Source organism: Ciconia boyciana, chromosome 10, assembly GCF_034638445.1.
Source record: "Ciconia boyciana chromosome 10, ASM3463844v1, whole genome shotgun sequence".
NCBI classification, from domain to species: Eukaryota; Metazoa; Chordata; class Aves; order Ciconiiformes; family Ciconiidae; genus Ciconia; species Ciconia boyciana.
This window is the reverse complement of record NC_132943.1, coordinates 37,323,761-37,347,634: the sequence shown is the minus strand read 5'-3', so window position 1 is coordinate 37,347,634 and position 23,874 is coordinate 37,323,761. Positions and strand designations below refer to the sequence as shown.

Genomic DNA, 23,874 nt, shown 5'->3' with positions numbered 1-23,874 from the left:
TAGGATTCTTCTGTAGGGACAGTGCAGGCTCGGAGAATCCTAACTCAAATTAATATACATAGAGAACACTTAGAATACCACAGCCTTAGTTAGGAAGATGTACAAAAATGAGACATAAAGGTTACAGCATACTTCCCAGAGCACAAAGCTCAGAAAGGCAACACAATCCAGTCTATAATCTCTGTGATATGATCCAGGCTACAACAGGGTTATTCCAGACATGGAGTTGATGCTACCCTAGTGCAAATCCAGAGAAAACAGTGCTGCCGCCTCTGGAGACACCTCCCCTTCACATCACTGTATTGGCACTGGCCACGTTCCAGGTACAAGATATGAGGTTCCAAAAACATGGCACAAAAAAAACCCCAGGCAATAATGTGCAGGTTTACATCCCTTCGAATCTTCCCCACTAAACCTGCCTCTGAATCTTGCAGTCTTCAAAATAAATGTGTTAAATTCTCACTTCTTTTGTTATATAACAAGAAGCTATCCCTTGTCATTTATTTTCTGTCTCTCATTCCTGGTGTGAAAAGACCTTTTTTAAAGCTAAAATTTACCTAAAGGATTCATATATATATATGGCAACCATATGACTTTGCAGGAACTGGACTTGCAATTTGTGAACCCTTGTAATTACTCTGTAAATGACAGCAGAATTTGTACAAGCTACACTCTTTTCTGGGCAATTTACTTTGAACGTGGGGGAATTCTGACACCTTATGGCTGTTCCTGAATATGACCTATGATAAGTCCTGAATAAGCATGGCCCCAGCGTTAGCAGAAGCAAAATGACCAGCTTAAATGCTATTTGGATTCCTGTAAGTTAACGTTCTCACACACTTTGCACAGACTCCCCTGATGCTCAACAAAATTATCTCAGTGTCCTGCTGAAGACTGAAGTTTCATGATCCTTTCTGTCCCCCTTCTTGATCCACCTACAACTGTCTTCATTCACTATTTCTAACACACTAGATTCACTGGCAGCAATTACAAACAGTGCCTTGTGTTAATTAACATCCGTCTCATCACAGCCATTCCAAATAAAGGCAGCAGGTATGGCGAGTGCATCTCTAGTACACAAGAACTAACCACATCTCTACACAAGGTGTAAGAACTATCTCTCACTAGTACTTTAAATAATCATTAGGCATACTTTGCTTATTCTCAAGTCAATTGCTAGCACATGACCAATGCATATAGGATAGCTAAGACTTACCAGTTTTTCACCACAGAATTAAAACAGTGCTTCAGCTTATACTCACAACTCCAGTGTCCTTTTCCATATCAACTTTTGCCTGATCTCACAGCGCTCATTGTGCCAGACTCGGTTCTTGAGCAAAACTGCCAAAATTCCTCTGAAAACTTATGAGACTTTTTTCCCCTCTCAATTAATTGCACAATTACCCCAAGAAAGGGAAAGTAATGAACAAAGGGTTAGTATGACACATGCTCCATTGTCAAAACAGAGTCATGTAGCTGCACAGCTCCTCCCAGGAAAGCTGGCATACACTCAGTCTTGCTTTCAAAAAGGTTTAGATTTGTATATAAATAAATGCAAAACAATGCATTTCACCTAACAATATGTGAATAAAGTCTTTTTTATGGTAAAGGCCCATATATTAACCTCACAGCTTTCCAGAATGCCACATCATCCTCATTCCTCCCATTTCATGGAGACAAAGAACTAAAAGCAGACTGTTTGTAAAGGCAATTACCTGCTCTGTGGATCATAAAAAATAAGCACTGAGAAAGTAAAAGGCATTCTAAGGAAAAGCTATAATCTAGAAAAAAAACCTTTTTAAATGTAACAAGACATAGTTAATTTAAGCAGGTGTTTTGGGTTCTAAGACTTAGCTAAAAGGCACAAGTTGATGGGACAGGTAAGAGGGCATCCCAACAGACAGAAGTTAGGAAAAACAAATACTGTCACCCAGATTTAAAGGCAGCAGGGTACTGTGAAAATATTTCATTGGAAGGCCTCATGGATTTACAAGAGCCCATGCTGAGAAACAGACAGTACAGAGTAAACCCCAAGAGATGCAAATCTCTGTTTACAGAACCCTGCAAATGAAGAAGGTAACTCTAGCTGCTAAGGAAGAAACTTAGCTGTGAGTTCATAATCAGCATAAATTAGCCTAACTGTAGGTTACTAACAGAGGAATTATTTCTCCCACATGCCCTCCCTTGAATTAGCTCCAGCAATTGGGCGGTTGAGAAATGGCTGATTATAGACATAAAAATAATTCTATTATTTGTGTAGCATGACATGTTCTTTCCAACAGCATTTTGCTTAATAATGCAATAAATATTGACATCATGAGATTACAGCTTCCTAAAATGAATGCTGATTAACTAGGGAATAACAACTTCTTGCAGTGATCTAGGTTCAGACTTCACATATGTGACAAGTCATCACAAAACTTTCCAATTAGGAAATTCAGTGAAGAAAACCAGAGCTCATTTGATGTGAAGAAGGTACATCAAACAAAATATTTTGGGGAAAAAAAAAAAATACTTTTTTAAGCATACTCAAAGCCAGTGCATTTATAGACTTCTCATTCCTAGTGTGGGTTAATGAACGGAACCAGATGATTGCAAACAGTAACAGACATAACACCAAATATCTATATTTATACAAATGCTATGTCTTAACTTTGTTGCTTGAGACTTTAAATGAGCCTATTGCATGTGTCAGAAATGAAGCAAAAATAACAAAAGCTATTAATTATGTGCATCCTAGCCTAGAACGCGCTCTTGACTGAAGTCAAGCTTGTCTACACCCAGCACCATCTTTCCACAGGATTTGATTCCAACTGAAAGAATACTTCTACTTTATTTCCACCTACAAGAAAGCTAAAAAATCATTTGAGAAAAAAATGTCATTGAAGTACTTGAAGTGTCATTTATAAAGTGCAATATACCATGAAAGCAATTTATTTCTATAACACTATATTTGATAGATACAGTCTTTGGTTATCTGCTCTTGCAGCAAAAATAATATTGGTCTAACAATGAGGAAAGAAGGGTATTCTAACATGTACAGCTCACTGTAATGGTCCAACACTTTGGCATAATGTAGAAAGAAACAAGATGTTCTTTTAAGTTCTGACTCCAATTTCTAAGAATTTTGCTGTAGGGAAAATGAATTCTTGTCAAGTAATAGGATTTAAGAACAGGCCTGCAATAAGAGAGACACCTGCTGATCTAGACTACCTCTCAGGCCTCTGGTCCTCTCCTTACCCTCACCCTCTTCTGTAAATGAATGTCTCTAATCAGCTGTGTAATTCTACACAAAAGGTGTTATTCTAACATAATAAACAAATCATGTAAGCACAGATTAAAATTATTTGTCTTGAAAAATCAGATTGATTGGTATCTTTGTCTTGGGTTGTTTGTTCTTAAACACCTAATTGTGCAATACATTAACTGTCAGCTAGTTTCCCTCAGAGCAACCAGTGGAATGGCCTTCCCTGAGGAGAATTGTTTACACACAGTTTCTACAGCATTTTTCTCTGGGCTCTGCAATGTCTCCCTCTCATCAGGGTATCAATCCTGATATCCAGCGATCTTCTGGCAGTAGCCTGGCCCCAGAGAAAACAAAATTTCCCTCTTCCAGGCCATATAGGAAATCAAACGCAAGCGACCAAGGACAAAATGGCGCACTACACTTACGGGTTTGCCCTAGCAGCTTTGCAGCCATGCTGCCTCCTCAGGCTCTGCGCTCCCTCACAGAGAGGGCTGACAGCAGCTCTATGCTGAGCACAGGTCTTTCTCTACATAATATCTTCTTTGAAATTCAGGTAAGTCCAACACCCTAGAGGTGCACCAGGATGGGTTTTGACAATATCTGTAATTTGTTCCACTAACCTTGCTAGTGTGTGACTTGCCCATTTGTCATGCCATTCTCTTGTTTAGAGGTAACATTGAGAAATTGTTGGCAGCTGTTTGCTTTCTTCCCTTTCCCTCTTTTTCCTGATGGTACTTAAGACATGGGAACCCATTTCAGGAAAAATCTCTGACCTTGCTGATAGAAGCAGTCAACATTTTTAAGGTAAAAAGATGGAAAGCAGGGAGTTCAGAATTTTAAATTCTTGTTTGGTAATGGGATGCAAGTAACTCACCCACTGCCAAAGCCTACTTTGCAGAAAGGATTCCTCTGGGGCAGGTATTCTCACCAAGACCTTTTTGTGCCTGAAGGGCCTCCTCCTCAGGCCTTCCTTTGCACCACTCAGCCATGAGGCTGTTCTGGCTAACTCCTAGCACAAATATGTGGGGGTAACAGGCTACCACCCCCAAATATAACTGGGAAAACTATCCCTGAGATGCCAGGAAGATGCCATAGCTGATCCATGATTACCCCACTATCATAGGTAATCAGTCCCATTTACCTAGCACCTTCATCCTGAGCTTATATAAGTCCATCCTAGCCCCTTCTCAGCCTTCCCCATAAGCAAAAAGAAATTATACAAAAAATACCATACAGAAGGTCACAACAACACTCACTTTTCACTAAATTCCTAGCAGGGATTACAAACCATCTACCAGTTCCCCAAGACCACTATATATACCCTGCTTTCCCTCAGGATATGAGCTGATAGGTAATGTTATCCAGGTGGCTCTTGCCGTTAGCCAGAACATGTCCAGCTGACTTAACCAATTAAGTTAGGTTTTATCTTATAAAACCCTCCACTGGAGGCTGGTGTAGCTTAAGGAAGGTTGTGGTGGGGTGGCTTGAATGTGTCTCTGTTTGGGCTATGTTAGTGGGGGCCTCTTGAAAGGAGAAGAACCAATATTCATGTTGTCTTTATCAGGCTCTTTCTGACAGCACTGAGCCTATTACTCAGTTTCAAGAAAGTCTGTTAGAGAAATAGAGGCTTACAATGTTGTCTTAGTATGGATGTTGTTAAAAGAGGCAGCTGGGGAAATGAAGAGGACTAAATGAGTGTCCTTGCTGGGGGGGGTGGATTATTCAAATGCAAAAGCAATACACAGGTGAGTAGGAGTAACAGTTGTACAGCTGATTTCTGATGGAGAAGAAAGGATTTGAAAACTGCTCCTTGTTTTCCAGTTCTAATGCAAACTGTAGCTCCTTGGCTGTGCTCTGTAAGTTCATATTCAATTTTTTCACTTAGCAGAAATACATAGTTAGGTTTTTATTTCAGTAGAAAGAGCAGTACAATATATCAAATTTGTCTTATTTTTTAATTGTGGAAGATGCATGCATAACATGATGAAACAGCATAGTTAGTAAAGTACAATGGGCTCTAGGACTACCCATAAACACCTTAAAGTTAATTATTCACTTGTCATTCAATCAATTATTCATAAAGTAATTGAAGTTGATAAGAACTAGAGTAATTATCTTAATTTTTAAGGTACAGCAAAGAAAGTGGAAAAAATCAAGAAGCTAGAGTTATGTTAAGCCTGATATTTCTATTGTTATTTAGGACTTTTTAAATTAAATATTGTAGATAGTACTGACTTGTATTTGCTCATAACTCTAGTCTCAGCTAGTTCTAAATCTAATGCTGGATGCAAACTAGAACCAAGTTGCAAAAATCCTAGAAGCCAGAAATAAAATACTGTTCTTTGGGCTTAGATGGATAAATCTTTTAATTATGTGTTTTATAAAGAAGTGCAATCTCAATGAAGGCTGATTAGCCTGCTCAACACTGAAAGTTCTGGACATGATTGGTTCCTACAACATATTTTAGATCAATTTATACTTTTTTTCTCCTCAATATTTAGTACATAGAAATTTTTTTATAGCATTTTTCAGGCATTTGGGTCTCAAACTACCAGATATCACTGGCAAGAAGTTCTTTCTGCTCTTCAAGTTTATCTGAAGAACCAGTCAGGCATGTAGGGATCTGCAGCCTCTGCTAAAAAGGAACTTGCACCAAAATTTATGGCAGTTCAGTATATGTTAGTACAGAATTGGGCCTTAGTGAGTGTTAAGTTTTAGGGTTTCTTCTTTGATTCTAAGTCTCAGAACTGGTTTAATTATTTCTTAGATGAACAAGTGATCAAAATACAAAGTTCATTATGTGACCTTGCAACACAAGGATGTGAACTACTTAAATGAGTGGCTGAATGTACTCAGACCACAGAGCAGGCTTTTATAATCTATATCAAATAAAATATTTATGATAATCTTCATTTCCACTAATTACTTCAGATCATGATGAGAGGAAGCCACAAAATGGGAATAATTTTTCCTTTAAGTTGGAAGATACTGATGAATTTTGCTGCAAATGCAACACATTTCACAAGAGAGGAAAACATTATGGCCCGGCTCCTGGCACAGTAGAATCACAATGACATTAGTGGGAGCTTTACTGACTTAATGCAGCAAGTTGTCCCAATAGCTCAAACAAAATATGCTCTTTTTTAGACTGAATTCCTCCTGTGTTAGGTTCCAACTATTCACAGAACCGTATAGGTTGGAAAAGACCTTTAAGATCATCAAGTCCAACTGTAAACCTAACACTACCAAGACCACCACTATACCATGTCCCTAAGCACCTCACCCAAATGTCTTTTAAATACCTCCAGGGATGGCGACTCAACCACCTCCCTGGGCAGCCTGTTCCAATGCTTGACAACCCTTTCAGTGAAGTAAAGTATTTCCTAATATCCAGTCTAAACCTCCCCTGGCACAACTTGAGGCCATTTCCTCTCGTCCTATCACTTGTTACCTGGGAGAAGAGACCGACCCCCACCTCTCTACACCCTCCTTTCAGGCAGTTGTAGAGAGCAATAAGGTCTCCCCTCAGCCTCCTTTTCTCCAAGCTGAACAACCCCAGTTCCCTCAGCCGCTCCCCATCAGCCTTGTGCTCCAGACCCTTCCCCAGCTCCGTTGCCCTTCTCTGGACACGCTCCAGCCCTCAATGTCTCTCTTGTAGTGAGGGGCCCAAAACTGAACACAGCATTCGAGGTGCGGCCTCACCAGTGCTAAGTACAGGGGCACAATCACTTCCCTAGTCCTGCTGGCCACACTATTTTTGAATACAAAATTGTGTGCTGCTATGTATTTTCTGATGGATCAAGAAGTCATTGGTTATTACAAATCTTACCCTATGTAACAAAGTATGTATATTAATTAATTAGGCTCTTAGACCTTCCATTGCCTCATGCTTCTTTGTGATTCTAATCTTAAAATCTGAAATTGAATCTCCTATATTAGGCAGACTATGTAGAACCAAAACTATGTAGAACTAAAATATTCCATCCCTTTTGAGCATACAAGTAGTGACATGGGTAACAAATGGCTGGTACAGTTATTTAGCTAAGCACTCTGAAAATTAAGATATTTTGTTGAACTCTTTGTAGCTTTTGTACTGTGGATCTGTGGGTGCTTAAAGTCTTGTAAGAACCGCTTGCTGTTTGCTTACAGAACAGCCTGTTTTCTTACCTCTGGTCCATGAGATCATTTGGAAAATATGCCTTGTTATTAAAATATTTTTGGATGCAGATTGTACCAGAAACTACTAAACTTGGTGAGGAACAGAAGAATCTTTACCTCCTGTACAAAGTATGAAACTACCTCATAGCAAGACTTAAGCACCTTACTCAAAATGAGAAAGAAAATTTGTGCTATAGTGGCTGAAACAGATGGACCTTAAAATCTGTTATCAGCAACTAACATTTTGATATTGGAACGTTTTTCAGAAATAAAAGTTGGCAAATCTGGATAATATGTCCCCCTATACATTCCACTTTTTTTCAAAGCATTTTTTCTAGTCATTTTAGATGAAACAGGTACTGCTTACAAACAGTTAACATAGTACCAAAGTTTTGCATTTCTTCCTGTTCCAGAAACTCCTGGGGAGTGTGGGAAGGAAAGAGCCATGAAAGCCCATTTCATGAAACTAAAGGAAAAATGACACCTGTGGCATGATGAAAGAGAACGTGCACGTGAGGCATAGCATGAGAAAGCAGCAGTGCATGTCAAAGCTAAGAAACTCCATGGGATTTATGTACCAGACCGTGATCCTACTTAGGCATTTGGAGACAATTTGGGTTTCACCCTTTCTACAGAAAGATTTGTGCCACTCTTGGTGGAAGCCAAACCCAGCCTTGGCTCTTTGAAAGAAAATGAAGAGGATAACTGGAAAGCTTATCTTCCCGCAGGCAGGCTGCTGTTGCTTCACACACTCAAACCTGACCCAGTTCTCATAAAGCAGAGCATACCTTCTGCACACAGAAAGACTGCTTATTTACAAGGGATGGTTTATTCAGAGAAGAGTTCCCCTGGGCAGTAGGTAGCTAATGTTCAAACATCTGAGGGTTTTTTTGAGTCAAACATTTGCAGTACCAAATTCTCTCTCGTTAATCCCTAGTGAGTGTGTGTCAGTGCACCCAACACAGAATCAGGGTTCAGCACTGTAGTTGTTTTTTGGAGGCACTCTTTAGAGAAAGATGTATTTGTCAGGTGGAACTCAGAGGGAAAAAAGATGACCATGCAAGCGGCTGACTTCAGATATATTGATTATTTGACTGTTCAAGTAGCCTGGGCGAGTCTGTTTTTCTCCCTGACATTTAATTGCCTAGCCTGTAGGTTGTCTAGGATGCTATCTTATAGCTGATCCTAAGGAAATCATTGCTGTTAATAAGCAGCAGTGTCCTGTGTCCTCATACAGCAGTTGCTTTCCCTCCTCTGGCAAAAAGGTTGCAGAAAAAATACAGCTACGTACATGCACAAATGCACCATCACCTTACTCATCCCCGCTCCCTCCATAAAATACATATCCCACATGGGCCAAGAGTGATTCAGCACGCAGGTGCCCTCTGAAGACAAACAGCGCTAGTTGTCCAACATCCAGCTGCTCACCAATGTGCCAGCAGCCTGCTCACCACCTGCCGCTTTCCCAGCGAGGCTTCCCCTTGGGCCTTACGAGGGCTGTGCAGTGGCACTGGTAAGGGTGCCAGACTCCCTACAGCTGGCCCTTGCCCCGAGTCGTCCCTCGCGCCTCTGCAGGTAACACAAGCGTGTACCCCACCGCCGTTCTGCACTCGCTTCGCCAGTAGTTAAACTTCTTGCTGCTCTGCGGATTGCTTCCTCGAAGACTTGGAGCTGGCAGAGGTAAGGGAACGCTGCCTAGGCGGCCTGCCGGTGTTTCGCTGGGTTCGGGCTCTTTGTGGCAGCAAGCTCCACACCCTGCCCGCTGGCAGGTCGCTGTCCCCGAAAGCGGCGGCGGGAAGCGCATCTCCAGCCACCCACCGCGCATGAGGGGAACCGGCCACAGTTCCCACCGGTGAACTGCTCCCTGACCGCCAAACGGCGGCTCTCCCAGTGCTGGACAGGGACTCGGCCGGGGAGGGCCCTCGGGGGCCGCCATCCCCCCTCACTCAACCGCTTCCCCGGCCGGCGAGGCACGACTCCCGCAGAAGGCGCGGGGCGGGCCGCGCCCGTTACTGCCAGCGGCCGCCTCCCCACCCGAGCGTACGCCGGGCGGAGGAGCGCCGGCGGCCTCCGCAGGCACAGGCGCTCCACAGCGCCGAGCCCGCCGCCGGCCCCGGCCCCGGCCCGGCCCCTACGGCCGGGGCGCGGCCCCGGCCCGGCCCCGCCGCCCGCGGGGAGGGGCTGCCCGCCGTGGGGCGGGGCACCCCGCGTGGCGCGGGCCCCGCCCCTCTGTGACGTCAGGCGGAGCGCCCGGCCGTCGCCCCGCCGCGCGCTGCCTGCCGGGAGATAATTGGGCCCTCGCGCTGCCGAGCTTCCAGCGCGCGGCGCGCCCCGCGCTGCCTTCCCAGCGTGCCCCGCGGCCGCCGGCCTTGCGAGCGGGATCCGTCGCGCCTCCCCGGCGGCCCCGTCCCGTCCCACCCCGCCCCGCCCTCCCCGCCGCCCTGAGAGCCCCCGAGCGAGAGCCGAGGCCGCTCCGCCCTCCCCGCCATGCCCCCCAAGAAGCAGCAGCAGCCGGCGGGGGGCAGCAAGAAGGCGGACCAGAAGAAGAAGGAGAAGATCATCGAGGTGAGGCGAGCAGGGCCGCGCCGGGCCCAGGGGGCCGCGGCCGACGCCGGGCGGGCGGGCCGCTCTCCCGCCGCGGCCCTCTCCTTGCCCCTGCTGGGGCCTGCCGCTTCCTGCCGTTTCCCTTCCGACGCGGGCAGCGCTCTCCCTGCGCCCCCCTCTGCCGCCCCGCGGCTGCGGGCGCACGGGCGCTGCTGCCGGCGGCAGCCGGCCTCCCCGAAAGCCCGCCGTCACGGCCCGCGGGCAGCCAGGCCCGCAGGCCGCCTCTTCAGCTGAAGCGGCCAAGGAAGTGGTCAGAAAGCCAAAAACTTGGTGTGGGCGGAGGGGTGTGCGCACGCACGCCTGATCGGTGCCGCAGCCCAGCCCAGAAGCACCGTTCCGGGGGATGCTGGTTCCCTGCGCGGATCCAGCGCTGCCCGCATCTGTCAAATCACTGACCGGTGCCCTTAAGTTGTGCTGGCGGGCGCGTCTTGGACTGGGGCTCGGGTTTTCAGCCTGGACCAGAGCTGTCTTTGGACAGAAGGTGATCTGACAAGAGTACTCTTCCTTTTTTCTTTCTCACTCTTTTGCTTCTCCATCTCTATGTTCTATGTCTTCCTATATTTTCTGTGTCCGGTTCTCTGAGGGGTAGGTTTGCATTTCTCACTCAGTTTAAAACATGCATGTTTTTTGTTTTGGGTTTTTTTTGATACACTTTGACCTGTGTGGCCAAGGAGGCATTTCCTGGAATTACAGTTTAGTAGATCTTTCAGTGAAGTTGAATGCAAAATAATTTGAAGATTCAACAGTAATACCTCGTATTCTCTTTAAACTTCTGATGCTCAATTCCATGGTAAAACCAGATTATAAAAAAACTGCTGGAGGGGGGGATATGTGTGTTAGTTATTAGGGTAGTCATGCAAATCTTCCACTATACAAAAAAAAAAGCTATGTTGAGAGTATAAGGAGAAAGCAGTTATAGAAAATTAAATGTTTGCTTGCATCTGTTGGTAGGAAGGTTAGTAGCTGCTCAGCTCTTCAGGCAGAATATCTGTGTAACACAAGTGTTCTTTTAAATCTAGCACTGCGGAATATTGTTTCCATGTTCTTTGGAAACATTAGGTTAGAGTGGTTGTTCTCTCTTTTTATTGGCTTCACTGTTTCTGATGTTCTTGCTGAATCCAGCTATATAGGAAAAGTCTGTTTTGGTTTTTTTTTTCAAAAAAATGCAGCTGAAAGGGGAAACACTTGCATTGATTGTTAACAATAATTTATTACATAATTCAAATACACAGAGATTATGTATTCCATGTGGCATTTGTCACAGAAACCAAGTGTGTGAATGATCTATTTTCTTTCCCTGCTAGCTATTTTGACAAATTACAGACTTTTCAAATTAGCATAAAGTAACAGAGGACTTCTGCTGTTGATAGGGGATACATTGTAAATGAAAACGGGGTGACTCTGGAAATTTGGAACTGTTTATTCTATAATTCTTCTATAATAATTTTTTGGTTTGTTAGGGTTTCCAAAAGTACGTTTGGACTGAGGTATTATCATTGGATGAACATCTGTTACTTGTTCCTGGCAGGAAAAAAAGTGTTGGTATCGCGTCAAAGGCATGGATAGGTTTTTAATGTAGGTGTTTCAGTTACAAAAAATAATTTCTGCTTTAGATACTTGTGTGAAATTGAGTTATCTTCTTCTTTTTTTTAATGAAATTTTTAATAGGTCTGGTATAGAAACCTGTCTCTAACAATAAAACTAGAGATGTAGAGGAAGAATTGTTTCAGGCAGTAAACAAAACTTCTTGCAGTGGAGTTTAGGAAGCACAAACGCCTGTCTGGACTTGACAAAGGGGAAAGACTTATCTTTAAACTAGTACAGTTAGAAAAGGAAAAGCTTAAAATACTTGAAAATAAAAAGTAATATGTTACATGTGGCAATATTAATCTGCTTAACAAATATATAACATTTATATATGAATACTTGAAGATAAAAGTAATAAGAGCTTTTGGGCAGATAGGAAAAAAAAACCCAACCCAGTATTTATGGCTATTCAGTCTTCATATTTTCCTCAGATGTTACTTGGGTAGTCACCAAAAACATCTTGTACTTTTGTTTTGAGGGGCCTGAAAACACTGTGTGTATACGCTCGTGCTAATATTTGGACACAAGTAGGTCTGGTGATAAAAGCAATAGTTCACACAAAAGCAGTATTTAGTAGGTTCTTTTGAAAAACAAATCTTAAAGATGATGTGAGGAGTCTAAATATTGTCCATGCTGTTTCTTGGATTGCTTGTATTGCTAGAGGAAATAGTCTGTGTTTAACTGAAAAACCTGAGAGGAGTAGCAAGTTGTCTTTTTTTTTTTTTGGTAACAACTTAAACTTGTTCCAACTGTTGGACAGTTTCAATTAATTTGGCTGTATTTATCTCTTGATTTAGGACAAAACATTTGGCCTAAAGAATAAAAAAGGTGCAAAACAACAGAAATTTATCAAGGCTGTGACTCACCAGGTTAAATTTGGTCAGCAAAATCCACGTCAGGTAAGCATTTAATCTGTAATGTTTTCCCCCTGTATAGTGAAATAATCTTTCACTATACATATAGATTGTCATATAATACTGAAGTAGAAAAAAGTTGAGATGTTACTTGCCTAATGTTACTAGCACAGATTTAACTAGGTAGTCTTCTTGCAAAGCTTGTCTAGCTGAGAATTACGTACCAAAAAACTCAAACTCAACTAATAAGGGTGTGTGTTTCTTTACACAGTATTCTAATAGTAACATAATTGAGTTTAAGGTATACCTGAAAAGTGAATTATAAAAACTGGCTATCAGCAAAGTGTGGTTATATATTTTTTCTGTTTTTTTCTCTTTAATTCCCACCTAATTGAAGAAATAGTGAACCATTAAAAATAAGAGTAGTTGTTACTAATATTAAAATTGGAATTGGGGGAAGACCGAAAAAAGTATAAGTCCATATGTGCTGCTTGTTCTACTAATGGAAGTATTTATTATAACTTAAAATGGAAACAAGTCTGACAAGTCTGCATCTATTTGGTGAACTGGTCAAAGAATCTGAAATTTTGAGCCACTGTCTACTACTCTGCTCTTCTTTTGTGTGATGAAGTAAAATGTGATGTAGCTGAGAGACAATGTGTAGATTACACTTAGTCAGAAAGCACAAATCTCATGAAAATATTTTTATAATGTAAGTGAGCCAGGTCTCTTAGTCCGATGGTGTTAGGGAAGCTAGTTGTTAAGTGTTTATGCAGCTTCCTGTTCTGTGAATCAGCCTGTAGAATATTACATTTGCATCAGCTAAATTCATGATGTCATAATGTATGTGACATTCCTTGCATAACATAAGGATGCACTAACAAATGTCAAGTACAACTTTAAAGGTAAAGTTGATATTCGGGTCATTAGATCTAACAATTTCTTGTAGTAGAAAGGACTGCTTGATGTCATTTCAGAAACAGTGCCGTTACTCAAACAGTTCTTCTGAAATTTCTATATGAAATCCCTGAATCTGTAGCATTTAATGGAATGCCAGCATGTAAATTAGCCAACCTAAAATAATTTGTTTCTCAGATGCTCTTAGCTATTGACTGATGGATGTCAGAAGCTAATTTTTAGACCTGATTATACCTTTCTTACCCTGTAAAATGTTTTTTGGTTAGGGTTATCCCTGAGAAAGAAAGCACACTTTAAAGCAATTATTGTTGTGTCCTGAGATGCAAATGGAAATGCTGTCAAGGCTTTTGGTTTTTTTGTTAAAGGAAAAAAAGGCAAGCTTCATCTTCATGCTTTTAGAACCCTAGGGTGAAACAAAAGCGTTCTTAAAGTACTACTTTTTGTAGTTGACATATGTGGGACTGCATGCTATATAAAATAGGATTTGTGGGCTTTCAGTATGAAAACTGAGTGTTCTGTATGTGGACCAAATTAATCACCTCCCTTTTAAAACAATTTGGCATTTTCTTGCCAAATTCGCTGTAAGAACAAAGGTCCTTTTTTAATATTACACTGTATTTTACTAATAAAGTACCCCACATATTTGTATAGTGGTGTTAGTCTCACTAGCTTCCCTTAAGGACAAGAATCAAATCATCTAATAGTGTTTCTGCCATGTTCTCTTTCATCTGTCTTCATCCCTCTCAACCACTCTGGTATAGATACAGGCCTCTTCTGGCTTGTCCAAACAGGGTAAGGCAGAGTCAGTTTGGTTTGTTTTATACACAAACTTTTCCTAGGTGAGCTTGTTTTTCAGACCTCGGCCCCTAGTACCTATAAAATTAATGTTCTTGTCTTATAAACCACTGGTGTTGAATGAATTGATATACATTCAAACAAAAAAGTGCTCCAAAAGCAGTTCTTGACTTCTACAGACAGATTTCCTGGAAGTGCTACTGGTATACATGAAGAGAAAGAACAAAGCAGCATGTAGGGGACTAAAGATAGAGAAGCTTTTTGCACAGATCCTGAAATAACTGCATTGAATAGTTGCCTTGCTAACGTATCACAAAAGAGCAACTAACTTTTCCTCTCCTTAGCCCCAATATCTTTCACTTGACTTCCTAGCCTGTAAAGGTGGAGTAGAGGTAACTGTGTCATCTAATGGTACCTACCAGCATCTCGCATCTCTGACAAATTGCATTTGAAATCTCTTCTGTTCGAAAGGTCAGTACCACTAGATGGCACTAGCCATTCATGCAAGGGCAGGAATGCTGAGAAATTCAGAAATCATAGGTTCTTTCCCTCCTCCCCTTATAAACTAATTTAAAATGATTTAAAATCAAATGGCAATCGTTAAAATTATTTTAATGTACAGTTCATGTGAAGAGTAATGTCATTCTAATTATATATTAATAACTTAAAATTTGGGGTCATTATAGGCTGCTCAAACAGAAAGTGAGAAGAAATTAAAAAAAGAAGATAAGAAAAAAGAATTACAAGAATTAAATGAACTCTTCAAGCCTGTGGTTGCTGCACAGAAAATTAGCAAAGGTATGAGTAACTGAATTCTCTTCATTTATGTTCTCTTATTCACATATCTACTTCAGGTAAAATAACCCTTTAAAAATGCCAGTTCATTTTTTAATAAAGCAGGTATGTCTGTTTCCTTCTCTATCTAGTGTACCAAGTAGTTTGTCAGTAATGATTTGATGTTCTTTTAGCAAGTCCTGTGGGGTTACTAGATCATTAGAATATCAAAAGCTACATTGATATTGACAGGGCAGCTGTAGATACTTTGTATTCAGGTTCATTAAACAGATGCTTCTGGATCAGTGGTGTGAAAACTTGTATTCAAATCGGAACAGCAAAAATTTTCCATTTGCTTGTGTCCCACCTCAGAGTTAACAGTAGGGCTTGGTTTCGGAAGTGTGCTCTTATTTGAATTCAGTTATTGAACAAACTGGTTTTGTGATGAAATGTAAGTTTAAGAGTGTTTGATACTTCTGGGAAACGCTACAATTGGCTGCCATGGGGGAAAAAAAATAATCATACTTTTAGGAATGAACTAAATGTTACCAACTCTTTTGCTTTATTAGTCTTCTGGAACTAATGAAATTATGCACAATAATTTTTTGACTAAACAAGTGTGATTTCTGTGTATGTCTTTAAAGCAAACCTGATATTTGTTCACTGTGGCACTTGGCAGCAGCAAAGGCCGTTTTTCTGTTTATGATCTGCAGTGGTCAGCTATCTCCAAATAAAGTAGCTCTTGACTTAAAGTTACTTCGGAAAACTAATATTGTCCTAATTAAAGCTTTGCCTTTCTATTGAGATTGTCAACAAGGAGAGCCATATTACCTGAAGTTCTTCTAGGGATCCACTTGGTATTTAAAGGCTAGATTTCTGGTTAAGGTTTTAAACAGGTGTTGCTGTGCATACTCCAGTCACTGGTGACTTGCACCAAGCATAAAATCAGCAAGTGAAAAACTCGAGCTTAAAATCTTACATGAGCACTTAATGAATATTATGAGTAAAGCATTTCTGATTTAGTCAAGTCTCATAAATACGTTTCTACCTGCTTTCATGTCTTTTCTCACCTCCTAATGGTCAAATAATTCCTTTAGTGGGATGATATTTACTTAAACTCTAGTTAGGTTGATTGAATAGTTAACTATAACATACTATAACACCAGTTGCTTATTTTGGGGGCTGTGAGCTGCCATCTTGTTTCTATTATTAAAGAAAGTGGCCTGAATGAGTGCAGGTTAGATTATTATAATTTATTCTAGTGTGGTGTTGATCTATTAAGGAAAGGCTGACATCCAGAAGATGCTTTACTGTGTATTAGAGGCAAAAATAGTTTATTGTATAGGGAAGAAGTTGCACAGAGTGATATCTCATATGTATTATGTTATATGAATGAATAATTCGCTCAGGCACACTGCTATCCATATTTCTTTAAATAGTCAAGTGCCAGCTTTGATACTTAATGCAGATATCATGCTATACAAAGTAAATAGGACACCTTCAGGACATGGAGTATTTACTTGTGCTGAACTTCACATTAAATAACTCATTTTTAAAAACATGTTTTCATTCTCTACAGGTCCTAAAGATTGTATGATCCTAGACGTGGTTCTCAGAACTTTTAACATACAGCTTTTGCTCCAGTTTTGTGTTTTGCTTAAAAATAGTATTAAAATATAAAAACTTTGTTCACTCAGGTGCTGACCCCAAATCTGTAGTTTGTGCTTTCTTCAAGCAAGGACAATGCACTAAAGGAGACAAGTGCAAGTTTTCTCATGATTTGTCTTTGGAAAGGAAGTGTGAAAAACGAAGTGTCTACATTGATGCAAGAGATGAAGACCTTGAAAAAGGTATAGTACTTCTAGAAAATGACGACTAAGCTATTCTGATTCTGAACCTGGATTTTTAAGATTAAGAGTTGTCTTGTGTTGTGGTTATGATCCTGAAGACCCTGGTCAATGACCGAGGCAACCCATACCACTATATTCAAAATCATGAACAACAACGAAGCTTCCTTTAAAAAGCGTGCTCACAAGTATTCCTTAGACCTTGTTTAGAAAAAGCAGTATGACCTAGTGATATTGGATGGTGGTTTTTTAAATTCTGTGTATAATGTGTTATGTCATACAAGTAGCAAGTTGTACAGTATTTGGTCTTTCTTACGGTTGCTAGTTTCTTCTGAGGAAGTGTAATGAGCAACCATAGTTGCTTTCCGGAACTACTAGTAGCGTTTGCCCAAATGTGCACAGTTCTAGAATTCAGGATACTTTGGAGTTTTTTCTGTGGCTTTATCTCCTTTTCCAAATCATTTGTTCCAAATCATTTGTACTGGCAAAGTACTCTGGATTTTACTTTTACTTAGCAGGGGTTAGAGATTTTATAGTCCAAATAATTCCTTTTGTTTTTCCACAATTCATCATGTCTCAGTCTTTATTTGAGTTTTAGCCTGTGTTGTCCTAAATGAATATGATAGGATCCTGTAGATTCACTACTGCTGTTACCACTGGTGATCTTACTGCTTTTGATGGCACCTTCTTTTAACTTTAACACAGAAAATTTGGTATTATCTCTTTCAGTCCTCAAGTTTTGTCATCTGTATTCCTGGAATTAGCCTCCAACCTTCTCTTTTATTCAGTCATCTTCCTTTTCTTCTTTTTTCCTTGTCCATGCTTGGTAGTGTACAGATGAATGACGCATTTTTTTAGTGTTTAACTGAAACACACTTTATGCATGTCAAAACATAAATTTATAAGACTGCTGAGGAAGTTGTCTTGTGAGCAGCATAGGAAAGTTTCCAAACTTTATAATAAAAACCTGAATTTATTTTCCGTTCTATAAACTAACTAAAATGTAAGAATTGCATATTAAAACTGTTATTAGGGAGAAAAGCAACTTTACAGCGTTGTTTAGTATTTGGAATTTTTGTGAAACCACCTGTTGTCTTTGTCTAGATACAATGGATAACTGGGATGAGAAGAAGCTGGAAGAAGTGGTTAACAAGAAGCATGGTGAGGCGGAAAAGAAAAAACCCAAAACCCAAATAGTATGTTTGTTTGTTTTTTTTTTTTAATTGAGTTGTAGTAGAGGGAATTAACTGCAGACTGGTATTAGATATGGGTATCATTATCTAAAGATTTTGAATGGAATATTATAACAATATTCTGAGTATACAGTTGGGCTGATAGTATTTCTAATAATGTATTTAAAAAAGAGAGGGGGGAAAAAAAAAAACCACCACCCCAAAGGTCTTTCAGTCATCATAAGGTTTTTTTTCTCATGTAAAATATAAATGGATAGTAGATTAAGTGCTTTCAAAATAGAAATGCTAAAGGAATCAGTAGTGTATCTAATGCATCCTACTTGCTTAGAAGGTTCAAGTGTTGTGATTAGTTAGGTCTGTCATCTCATTCCAGCGACTCCCATATATATTGGCTTATTTGTGTACTGGGTGACATGGAAGCATATATGTTTAAATTTTCTCCTGTAAGCTGAAATTTACTAATTGAGTCACTTGTAGTTCCTGACCTCTAACTTCAAGAATATCCTTTAGTTTGTGCTCTAAATGGTATAATATCTTAATCTCTCTATCATTCTTCAGAACTATTTCACCTTGTTTTCAATACCAAATAATTAAATATTCTATTGATATTGCTTAAATTTGCAAAAGTTGAAATTTGATGTGGCTAAGTGTGAACTATGAATTGCTTGTTAAAAGTTCCAGAATGGCATCTTTACCTCAGGATTATGAGCTGGAAGGTTTAACATCTGAGGCAGATTCTATTTATTTTGATTAGAACTACACTGATGTTGGTGAGCAGGAAGAGAAAGGCTGCCAGCATGCTTGTACATGTGCAGCTGGGTTTACAGTAGTACACAGTTGCCAGTCTTCTGAGTCATCCTGTCTTTTTAAATTGGGATTATATTAAGGGGAAAAAGCTGTTGACTACATGAGTTTTACATAATTAGTTGCACCACTTCTGTCTGCTTTTTAATAGCAATGCATTTCACATCTTTCTTCTGTTTTGAGCACAACTGGCTTTGAATTACTGTACTTTGACATGTAGTGTAAATTGCTGGGGATGAAAAGAGAATGCAGTGCTAACAACCTTTGTTTTGTACAGGTCTGCAAATATTTCCTTGATGCTATCGAAAACAACAAATATGGATGGTTTTGGGTCTGTCCAGGTGGAGGAGACAACTGCATGTATCGCCATGCTCTCCCCCCGGGTTTTGTATTAAAAAAAGACAAAAAGAAGGAGGAAAAGCAAGATGAAATTTCTTTAGAAGATCTAATAGAAAAAGAGGTAAAGTTGTCAGACAGGTACCTTTTGGTGGTATTTGTTTTCATTACTCTGAAGAGACATTTGTAAATAACTTCCTAATTAATAATTAAAAAGTATAAAGTGTTTTTATAGCTGTATGAGCTAGGTTGAAGGATATGTAGTATTTGATTCATGTTTTTGTTTAGAAACGATTACCTAGTGAATAGCTTAAACTATAGCTGCATACTTAGTGCAAGTGTTGCTAATCCTTTTTTAGGAGGCTTCTATTTCTTACTGCTATCTTTCCTTTATCTGTTGGAACTGTTTCTATGGGCCTTTGTCATCCCCAGCTCACGGCCTCCTTAGTTCTTGCATAACTCTGTAATGTGGAAGCAGCACCTAGAGAACGGGGCCTTCTGAAGGTGTTATGTTGCTGCTCTGCTTATTTCTGTCACTGTTGCCTGGTAGTGTCAATTTGAGGAGAACCTGAGCTATTACCATTGGTTTCTTTCCTCCTCCACTTAACATATTAACTTTCATGTTGACTTACCTTACTAACTGGAAAATCGTGTGTTGAGTCAAACTTTAGGTTGATGGTGCATGTTTAACAGTGGTGAGAGTGAAGAAGGAATTAGAAGTGTTTTCAGTTAGTTTCTGGAAAAGAGTAATTAACTCTCTAATTTGTTCTAGCCTTTGGAAACAATTTCCAGCATTAATCAGTCTCTTTACTTGACAGCGTGCTGCCTTAGGACCAAACGTTACCAAAATTACTCTAGAGTGTTTTATTGCATGGAAGAGAAGAAAAAGACAAGAAAAAATTGATAAGGCTGAGCAAGATATGGAGAGGAGGAAAGCAGATTTTAAAGCTGGCAAAGCATTGGTGGTATGTTCCACACTCCAATTCTTAATGTAAGAAGTAAGAGTAAATAAGTTTTTTGTAATAAGGTAGCTGGCCTGGAATTGCTTTGCTTCTTTCTTTTTTTTTTTTCTTTTACAGCAGTATAAGTTCTATCAAGTGATAAATTAAGATTTATTTTTCTGTGAATAGATTAGTGGACGTGAAGTATTTGAGTTCCGACCAGAGCTGGTTGATGCAGATGATGAAGAAGCAGATGACACCCATTATATTCAAGGAACGGGAGAAGATGATGAGGTAAAGAACAGTATTGACTCAAATAATATTTCAAGTTACATTCAAGTTTGAAAATTCTTAATTTGAGAGCTCTTACAGTGCAATTAATAAACTTGGTCCTTAATCTAACACCGCTACAGAGTGTATTCTGTCAAGATTTTGGTGTCAAAAGGAAGATTAAAAAAACTTTGTAGAAATTCTGCAGAAAAGAGAATTTCTGTAGAAAAGTAAGGCATGCGGAGCATCTTGGTTTATTTTTCAGATGGAAGACCCTGTGTGCATAAATGATGTGGATTTGAACCTGTATGTCCCAAAGGCTGTAGATGAGACTGGTATTACTGTGGCTAGTCCTGAGCGATTCAGCACATACACTTCAACAGAAAAAGATGGTAAGTTCATTATTTAGGCATCACTAATAGGGGATTGAATTGTTAAGAGCTCGCCAAAAGGTAGATGGAAAGGAATTATTCATCTGCTGGAAAGAAGTATTGGTTTAAAAAGAGGGAGGGAAGAAATTACTGTCAATGATACAGTAGTTACTAAAGAAAAAGCTCGTAGTAAATGCTATGCACTTCTTATTTTCTTAAACTCAAGTTTAAATAAAAGGTAGTGTTTATGGCTGCTTCAAGGAAATCCTTAAGATGTTTGTTTTAGCAGTTTCCCTTTTTTTTCCCCCAGATTTAGTAAATGATTGAATGAATAATATCAGCAAAAATCCAAGCTTTTCTTCATATTTTCTAGCTAGTTTAAGTTAGCTTGTGATTTCTTAGAGCAAAGTCTGGATCTTGGTGCACTTGTGGAATGCATACCCTGATCTTTAAGACCCTGAGTCCTTTAAGTGCAGACATTGAGTAGGAGCAGCTCATTAAGTTTGACCCAGTTGTGAAAATGGGAGTTAGAGTTATTTTTTTCAACCTGTTTTAATAATTTATGATCCATATCTGCATATTAATCAGGCATGCAGTTTAACCAATGTAAGTCTTCATAAATTTCAAATAAAGTAACTTCTTTATAGTTTCAAGACTTTAAAGCCTGTTTAGTAGGATTGTGAATTGGTGATTAAGAAACGTGTGACACTGAAATGTGTAAGAATTATTTTTATTTTCAGATAATAAATTAAGTGAAGCTTCTGGTGGTGATATAAACAGCAGCGAGCAGAATGATTTAGAGGAAGATAACGATGGAGATGGGGAGTTGGAAAATGGAGTAATTGATGCGGTTCCAGTTGATGAAAATCTTTTTACTGGAGAGGACTTGGATGAACTAGAAGAAGAACTAAACACTCTTGATCTAGAAGAATGAATTAAAAAGCTCAAGTGAGGAGTTAAATCTATGTGACAAAGTAAAAACTGACTACATTTTTTTTTTTCCCTTCTTTTTGAATAGAATTCTTAAACAGGATGTTTATGGTCACCCAGCTGATTTTGATGGGCACGTCGTATACCAGGAATATTTTCCTTCAATCTCGTCTACTCCAATCTTGACTATGCTCACAGTAAAATATTCAGAGTAGTTCAGAATTACCTGACAGCTGAATTTGCAGAAAATGAGATTATAACTTTCAACTAAAAGTAGGAAGTGTAACTGCTTTGCCAGTATGCAAGTATAAGTGGGCAATTTGGTACCAGGTACAGTGTAAAAATCGAAGTACACATTCTTCCCCAGAATGGCATTTTTACTAGTGATCGTGTTGATTTAGAAGCTGCCTGAAGTGTTTTTAGGCAGTATACTCTAATGGAGCTGATGCAGATTATGCTTCTTTAAGTGGTGATTAGCTTTATTTGATCAGCTGGATACTGAAGATTGTGAACTGATACATCATACAATACAATATGGTGCCCTCTGTTTAAAATGTTTTAAACTTCCCACCACCTTTTGCCAACAAAACTGTAAATAAAAACTATCAACTTTAAAATACCGGTGTTGATTTTTCTCTGTTAAGTTAGGATATCATACCAAACCGTTAACTTAATTCTCTAATACAGTGATAAACATTTTTCTCTCCAATCCTGATATGGAAATGATGGTGTTGGCTTCAGTTAAATTAGGGCTAACTGCAATTACAATTTTTTGTCTGCACTTCATGCAGTGTAAAATTCAGCAGCTGACTTTTTCCCCTGCTGTTCTTCCTTCTATCCATCCATTAACTGATTTAATACATGCTATAGATCACTCATTCCTATCTCAGTCTCGTTCTTTCCCCACTGTCTTTTGTATATTAGCGAAGACTTCGAGCTCTGCAGAGCAGGGATGTTGCAGTCTAAAAAATGCCTGTTGTGTCTTTGGTGTTCTATAAATAACACGAAGTTATGCAGTAGGAAGTTGCCTCAAAGCGGCGCAGTGTTGTACCCTTCAGGGGCCACTTACTGTCAGGCTGAGAGGAAGTCAACGTGCCCGTTTAAAATTCATTGAAACCCTGCCATAAAGATTTCTCAGTAGTGGTGTTTTTTCAAGGGGGCTGTAGGTTATGCCTCCTTTCCATGCTCCTAACAGTATCTGCAACGGTATTGCTGTACTAATGATACTGTTTGTATCGATTTTTCTAAAGCTTTTAAATTACTACTTAAAGACCGTTAAGATTCATGGCATTGTTAGTGAGCTTTCTCAAACTGCTTTTGGGTGGTAATATTAGCTTTAATGGTTATTTCTGACACTGCTAAATTGACTCTTGTATCTTGAATGCTATTTCTAAAATAGCTGACTTAGACATTTTTTGCCCTTTTTGGGATCTTTGGAATTTGTTTTCTCCTATAGGAACAAGAAGCAGTGTTTGGGAGAAAGAGGCCTACTGAAATTGACTTCTAAATGTAAGTGTTTAAGGAAAAGCTGCAATATCAAATATTTATATTTATTTATGGAGACTTTTCTCCTATGGCCGTAAATAAACAGTGTTGACAGATTATTGTATTATGCTGGCCAGCAATAGGATACCTGGATATCAGGACACTTAAGAATGCAATTCATATTTGAATGTATGATGCGTAATTTTTCCAAGTTGTATATTTTAAATGGAAATAAAAGTAATTTAATCATTATCAAGGATGAAAATGGCTTTCTATATTTTGTGTCTTAGAGGCTGGTATATTGTATATAATACTGATTTCTATAATACTGCTCTGTTTCAGTGATCTAAATAGGTTGAATCTTTGCCACAATTGCGTCCGTGTTAATTATTTGTGTTTTACAATGGAGGAATGACAGGGTAACTCATTTCAGCTAATAAAACACTGAGATAGGTGGGCAGAGAGAGAGTGCGTGTGTGCCCTTTTGGGTCTAAAGGGCTCAGTTGTGGTGCATAACTCCTTCGTGCATGCGTCATTTAAACATTGGGGCAGTCGCCTCACGTGGTATTTAAGTATGTTGAATATCCGTAAGTTAGTGGAAGAAAAACTTATTTTCATAGGCAGTAGTTACTGACAGCTTACTTCACGTGGTCAGGAAACAATAGTTTGCTCTCCCTTTTTGGTTTTCACCCTTTTTTCTCAACTTATTCTGGCGCTTCTCCTGACTGGACTTGTTCTAGCCTCTTGGCTTGGTTGGTCT

The 23,874-nt window shown here is 39.5% G+C and overlaps 1 protein-coding gene across 4 annotated transcripts; it reads left to right on the top strand.

The window, feature by feature from the left end:
• The first annotated feature begins 9,690 nt into the window (after positions 1–9,690).
• Positions 9,691–23,349, top strand: ZC3H15 (zinc finger CCCH-type containing 15). 4 transcript variants are annotated; one of them, XM_072874815.1, is made up of 10 exons: positions 9,691–9,970; positions 12,394–12,495; positions 14,850–14,961; positions 16,635–16,787; positions 17,889–17,980; positions 19,059–19,241; positions 19,936–20,082; positions 20,248–20,352; positions 20,594–20,720; positions 21,422–23,348. In XM_072874815.1, exons 1-10 carry the CDS (start codon positions 9,893–9,895, stop codon positions 21,631–21,633), a joined length of 1,311 nt encoding a protein of 436 aa, XP_072730916.1. In that variant the 5' UTR covers positions 9,691–9,892; the 3' UTR covers positions 21,634–23,348. The 4 variants fall into 4 exon arrangements, with proteins under 4 accessions (XP_072730916.1, XP_072730917.1, XP_072730914.1 ...); XM_072874816.1 differs by having other exon boundaries at positions 9,694–9,970; positions 21,440–23,346; XM_072874813.1 differs by lacking the exon at positions 9,691–9,970 and adding an exon at positions 10,017–10,490 and having other exon boundaries at positions 21,422–23,349.
• The last annotated feature ends 525 nt before the right edge of the window (positions 23,350–23,874 follow it).